The sequence below is a fragment of the Glycine soja genome, chromosome 17 (assembly GCF_004193775.1).
Source record: "Glycine soja cultivar W05 chromosome 17, ASM419377v2, whole genome shotgun sequence".
In the NCBI taxonomy this organism is placed as follows: Eukaryota; Viridiplantae; Streptophyta; class Magnoliopsida; order Fabales; family Fabaceae; genus Glycine; species Glycine soja.
The window spans coordinates 15457021-15464058 of record NC_041018.1 but is presented as its reverse complement, the minus strand read 5'-3'; the positions used below and the strand labels follow the sequence as shown (position 1 = coordinate 15464058).

The window sequence follows — 7038 nt, the reverse complement described above, 5'->3', positions numbered from 1 at the left end:
ACTTTCAACTAAAAAAGTTGATTAGTAATTTAGAATTAAATATAAATAAATTTAACTATTCGGTTGCTTAGGAATAAAGTGGTGTTTTTCAAGGAGATGTAGCAGACGTTTTTCAGTGTTCTCTCGTATTCAACACTTATATTGGACCTGGTTCTTTTACAAGGGATCCATCCGAAGTGGCCTGAAGTTTACTAATTGATGCATTAACCCATTAGAATGTCTTAAGGAAGCATCTTAAGTTTTTTGTTTTATGCTTTATTGACCTATATGATGGTTATTCATCTTGTGCTTTTATTAGTTCTGATTCTAATAGACTCTTTGAGTCTTTGTAAATATTTATTCTCTGGGTCACAATTTGTAAAATATTAGACAATTCGTGGGAGAGAAAAATATAAATATTATAAAATTTATTATGTTATAAAAAAACACCAAATATATATTACGTGACCGATATACAATAAATTAAGCAATAATAATATAATGCTTTGGGACACTGTACTGATGTTGACGTTTTTTATGAACCTCCGATCCGATTATTTCGTTATTAAATCACGAGTAATTTATGATTTAAGTATCACATTTATATTTTGTAAAAAAAGAACTATCACATTTATATCTTTTTTTATTTTTCAAATTTAAAAACATAAACCACAAATAAATGAATAAACACTCCAGTACACCAAAAAACACTAGTTCACTAAAAAATTAAAAAAAAATTATCCTAATAAAAATCTGTTTAAATTTAAAAAATCTCTAAAAAAAATATGGGATAAAAATAAAATATACACGGAAGAAGAAAATTTTAACGAAAAAAAAAACTGAGTAACTGACGTAATCTGGTCCGTCGTCGACAACATTTTCTTTTAATTAGAAAAAAATAAACGTGGCATAAAAAGAATCTGTTTGACCAGACACTACCTTTTATTGGTCCACGTTTTGTACGTGTCTGAAAAGTTTAAAGTAATGATCACGCAAGTGATAGTATCAATAATAATTCATTCGAATTTTTCAATCTTATGCACAAAATGTACTCCATAGATTAAGTCATTAAGACACTGCGAATAAAAATAAATCGTTAAGCAAATTATTGCATTGATAAAAATAATAGTTTATTATATTGTTATTGTTTTGTAATTTATACATTTTATGTATAAGATAAAAAGTTGTAATTCATAAAATAATAACAATATAGCAAGGAATCTATGAAAATTAATTAAATTTCCCATGCATAATATATAAATGATCTAAATATAATTTGAGTTACTATGAATATATATATATATATATATATATATATATATATATATTTGTCTTTTAGTTTTATAAAACTAAAAATTAATTTTTATAAATTTTAAAATTCTTAAAAATAAAATTTATTAGTATTTAATTATAATGTAATATGTATATAATCATATTATCACGTTAAAATAATTATTAAAATTATGTGATAAATTTCGCTTAATGATAGAAGTTATTTTAAAATATTTATAACTTATAAACTATAATTAATAAAAAATATGAAAAATTAAAGCCATATAAAGTACCCTTCTAAGAATTAAAATTATATTTTAATTTTAGAAAGTTTATTTCATGTTTAAATTTTTCAAAAAAATAAAAATAAAAATTTAAAAATGCATTTTAATTTTATGAAAAAGATAAAGCATTAAAATACAGAGACAAAAATGTCACTTCCCAAACAATATCTAAAACAATATATATCATTAATTATTTTCCTTATTTATCATCCATTAGACTATCACTACTTTTATAAAAATGTACAAATCTCTACTGAAAAATGTTAAAGTATTTAATTTTTAAAAATATTATAAATATCTTTTAATTTATTTTCAACTGTACTAAAGTATTATTTCTTTCCATTTTACCCAAAATAAATTATCAATATAATAGGTTTTGAATAATGTGTATATCAATTTTTTTAACAGTCAATAATGATAATTTATTAAAAATTTAATCATCAATTTTTTAACAATCAATGCAATATAAATAATGTGAACACTATATTATTTTAAATATCTCATTTAATCTCTTTTTGTCATTTTTTCCATCTCTCTGTAAGAAATAAATTTATGATGTTCATGAATCATTTTTGGACTAATCGTATGCTCATCAACAATATTAAGGACCGCATGTCTCTTAAATATTTCCAATAGGCATCATCTAATTATTGGGATTAATATAAAAATTGTGATCGTTTAGGAAATTAAGGTGAGAGAAAAGAAAGTTGAAAGAAAGAGGAAGAAAAATAATTAGAAAGTGAGATAATTTTTTAAATTATTTGGCATGAAAGTTTCTTTCCTCTTTATGTAGAAAGTGAAAATTAATAAATATATAAAATAACATGGATATCCCAATAAATAAAAATAATGGGAAATAAGAATAATTTAATTTTTGTACACTTTTTTTACACTTAATACCATTCACTCCTTTTTTTCATCCAAGTATAGACATTGCATTTTTATGCAGGTCTCATGCAAAATGTTTTCCTACTTTTTTAAAAAAACAAATCAAATGGAAGAAATACAAAGTTTTAAGTATATTTTCCTCTCAAGTATATTTCAAAATTTCGCAAAGTCATCTTATAAAAAATCTGTTATGTGACACATTTCAAAAGGAGGATCAAACCAAAACTTTTTTTGAAAAAAAAAAATAATTTTCCACCGGCAAATCTAGGACCCATAACAAGTGGGGGGTAATTTATTTAGAAAAAATAATCTAATAATATAAAAGAGTGAGAAAAAAGAGATAATGGGTTCAAACAGAAGATGTAAATATAAATTTTGAAGATTAACTTTATTAAAATATAGTGTATTTATTTATCCTCATATAAAAATAGTTTAGGGGTTTAAATATATAAAATTAGGGGTACAACAATAAAAGTTTAAGATAAATACATATGACTTTATTTAAATGAGGGGGGTGCATTTGCCTACCCTCAAATACATGTAGGTCCACCTTTTAGTTATCCTTGTTAAGATATTTTAATTAGTTTTTAAATTTTTTTTTAATGTTTAATGTAGTATGTGAACACTATATGATATAACATGGTTGTCAAATGAGTAACTCTTTAAACATATGATTAAGTTTAATTTTTAGATTCATGTATAAGGAAGATTATCTTTTAGAATAAATTGGTTCTCTAAATGAATCTCAATACCTAAAATTAGGGGTGTTTATAAACTAATTTAATCTAATAAAAATCATTCCAAGAAAACAAAAAATTGAATAAACAAAAGAAAAATGAACATGCGCCGATGATATTGTAAAACTATTTTATACTATCATTCAATCATAATTAATTATTATTGATAGATAAAATAATTAAGATTTTACTCACTTCAATTGTGAGTGTACAATATATATATGACCTTAAACATCGACATCGTCTCAATCCAAATTAGCTACTAGTTTAAAAGTTCATCATATATATATTCATTTTTACCTTGTATGAATTTATGTCTCTTTACTTTACTGCATCTTTCTAACTTTCTTCACTTTTTCTAATCTCAATTTCTTCTTGAAACTTTTACGTCTCTACTCTTTATTTTTGGTTACTATTGAAATTACTATCAAAGTATAATAATCATTGAAATTAACTTTTTAATTGAAAATGTTATACGATATTATTATAATCATCTATGAATATCTTCATCGAAATTACTATTATTATATGTATTAATTATTATTAGAAAATTTTCTAATATGTTATAAACTATAAACTTGCTTATTTGATTAAAAAGAACTTACAATTGAGAATTAATTTTATGTCTCATCTATAAACATTTATTTGCTAATTACTCAATTTATTATAAAAATATATTCCTTTCGGGATGTAAGTGCAATTTTCATAATTAACACCTCTCCATTAAGGGCTCAGGGCGATCACCCCTCTAATCCACCCTAAGGGTAAGACTTGATTGTGGATCCCATGAGTTTTTATTTTATTTTAATTTTTAGACAAATCAAAAAGTTGAAAAAATAAATTATACTTATATAATAAATTATAAAAGAAAATATACAACTAAAAAAAACAAAAAAGAAGATAAATTTAAAATATAATAAATGATATGATGGAGATTAGAGATAGACACAAAATAAAATTATAAAATTGTACAAATTATTGTATGATTATCACTTTTAAAAAAATGATCCTTTTACATGTTTTCACGTACTATCCATCAATTTTTATGCCTATTAAATTGAAAATTGATTCAATCTAAACTACTTTAAATTAAATTTAATTGGATTTTGATCATATTTTTTTAGGCTTAAATATGTTTAAGGTCTTGATAAATGACTAAGTTTTATTTTGAGTTCCTAATAAATATTTTTGTTAATTTGAGTTTTGATATTTTAAAATTTTTATTTTAAATCTAGGTTGTCGATTAAGTGATAGCGTGACACCATCACAATTGTTTATTGATAGTGGTGAGAAAATAAAATCAATTTGTTAGGTGATATGTCAATTGATGATAAAGACTTAAAACAAAAATTTTAATACATCAAGACTCAAAATAACGAAAATTTATTAAAGATCTAAAACAAAATTTAATCTTTTATCAATGATGTTAAACATATTTAAGTCTCTTTTTTTATCGACTAATGATTTTTTGAAATTTTTATCAACTAATATTAATTGTTGATTTTATTAGAATATTAATGAGAGATTCAAATTTATGATTTCTCATTATTTTTTCTTCAACTACCTTTCTAATAAGAACCAATCTAACTTTATAACTCCTTGCATGATAGATGAACAAACTCAAAATAACTGGATTGAATAATTTTTTTAATTGATTCAGTTCAATTTGTGAACCCATGTGAAAAGAAAGAAAAGAAAATGTAGCATGTGAACAAAAATGAATGGATGGAATAGAACGTGAAACAAACTCGATGAAATCCTCAAAAAAGACAGAAACAATATTGTTACGTCCCATAATTCAAATTCAAATACGACGTGATATTTCTCTCGCCGTTACGCGCTGTTTTTCTGCGCGCCAACACAGGCTGTCTCGCTCGATCTTCAATATAAACATTAAAATAACAACAACACACGATAAAAAATATTTTTTTTCCCGAGAATAAAAGAAGAAGAAAAAAGGAAAAGAAAAGGACAAGCGTGAAGTGCTTCTCAGATAAACCCTTTGTTTTGATTACCGCATTGGTCTCTCTCTCTTTATCTCACTGCGACTCACTCTAGTGAGAGAAAGAAGAAGCGAAGAAAAAAAACACACACACACAAACACAAGCACAGTTGAAAATGGCTCTGCTTACCCTCTCTTCGCTGCAATGAAGAAACGTTTGTTTTTCTTCTCCGAAGAAGAAAAATGGCTCTCGGCGACGATGCGCAGCACCACTCTCCCTCGTTCCTCGATGCCCTTCTCTGCGAAGAGCGAGAAACCTTCGAGGAAGACTTTGATGAGAACGGTTATGAGCGTGAGACCGAAAACAACGAACCCTCTGTGATAAAGTCGCAATCTTTGCCCTTGGTTTTGCACGATAATGACCTGTTCTGGGAAGACGAAGAGCTCGTGTCGTTAATCGCGAAAGAGGGAGAGACCCATTTGTGTTTTCATGGTGTCGTTGCTAATGGGGCCTTGGAAGGGCCTCGTGTTGAGGCTGTGAACTGGATTTCGAAAGTTTGTGGGCACTATGGGTTCTCCGCTTTGACAACTGTTCTCGCTGTTAACTACTTTGATAGGTTCATCACAAGTTTGAAGTTTCAGAACGATAAGCCGTGGATGACACAGCTCACTGCTGTTGCTTGTTTGTCCCTTGCTGTGAAAACGGAAGAGACCCATGTGCCACTCCTCTTGGACCTTCAAGTATGTTTTTGACTTTGAGATTATGAAGCCTAGGTGTTTGTTGATATGACTTTTTGTTTTGTTTTGTTTCTTATGCATTGGTATTTTGGTGTGTGTGTTTTTTTTTGGTTAGGTGGAGGAGTCAAGGTTTGTGTTTGAGGCAAAGACTATTCAGAGAATGGAGCTGCTGGTGCTGTCAACTCTTAAGTGGAGGATGCATCCGGTGACCCCAATTTCCTTCTTTGAACACATTGTGAGAAGGCTTGGTTTGAAGAGTCGCTTGCATTGGGAGTTTCTATGGCGTTGTGAGCGTGTTCTTCTCAATGTCATTGCCGGTATGTAATGTAACATTTTGTAGTTTGGATTTAATGCTAATTAATGAGACACTAGATAGATAGATATTCATGTTAAGCCAATTGGGGTTGTGCCATTATTATTGCTGATATCTGTATTTGCAATGTCATAAATTGTTGTCAGATTCAAGGGTTATGAGTTATCTTCCTTCTACATTGGCTGCTGCGACAATGATCCGTGTTATTAAAGAGATTGAATCATTTAATGCGACCGAGTACATTGATCAGCTTCTGGGTTTACTAAAGATTAGTGAGGTTTGTCTCTTAAAACTTTGTTGGTTCTGTGTGTCTTGTAAATTCAAATCTGTTGTTGATTTGGTGAGTAATTGGAAAAATGTTGGTGGTGATCTTACAGGAACAAGTGAACCAGTGCTACAAAATCATACAGAAACTATTAGGTTGCTATGAAGGCATTTACAGCCTTCACCAGAAACGCAAGCGACTATCTGAACCGGGTAGCCCAGGTGCTGTCACTGATGCATCTTTCAGTTGTGATAGCTCAAATGATTCATGGACCGTGTCATCATCAGTCTCACTTTCACTGGAGCCGCTGTTGAAGAGGAGAAAATCTCAGGACCAGCAAATGCGACTGCCTTCTGTCAATTGTGTGTCAATTGATGTTCTTAATAGCCCTCGCTAATAATGAACTTAGTATTTACTTCAAATGTGGTAGCTTTCTTTCATATAAATCTGGCAGTTATGTTATTGAAATGCTACTAAATTATGTTCTTAGTTATAGACATTTCTAGCCATAATTTGAAAATTAATGAGGCAGAGACTGAGATACCCTTCTCCACTTTGTGGTTTAAGGTGGAAAAGGGATCTGGTACTGAGTAGAAATATAAGTTATAAACTTGTAATTC

The 7038-nt window shown here is 28.1% G+C and overlaps 1 protein-coding gene across 1 annotated transcript; it reads left to right on the top strand.

The window, feature by feature from the left end:
- The first annotated feature begins 5122 nt into the window (after positions 1-5122).
- Positions 5123-7038, top strand: LOC114394195 (cyclin-D3-2-like). The gene is made up of 4 exons (XM_028355835.1): positions 5123-5843; positions 5956-6157; positions 6300-6430; positions 6531-7038. Exons 1-4 carry the CDS (start codon positions 5346-5348, stop codon positions 6813-6815), a joined length of 1116 nt encoding a protein of 371 aa, XP_028211636.1. The 5' UTR covers positions 5123-5345; the 3' UTR covers positions 6816-7038.

Bases quoted from the DNA above. Each gene is read 5' to 3' on its own strand.
- LOC114394195 (XM_028355835.1), top strand. From the start codon at position 5,346: ATGGCTCTCGGCGACGATGCGCAGCACCACTCTCCCTCGTTCCTCGAT. The intron at 5,844-5,955 runs GTATGTTTTTGA...TTTTTTGGTTAG, and splicing joins CACTCCTCTTGGACCTTCAA to GTGGAGGAGTCAAGGTTTGT. The intron at 6,158-6,299 runs GTATGTAATGTA...AATTGTTGTCAG, and splicing joins TCTTCTCAATGTCATTGCCG to ATTCAAGGGTTATGAGTTAT.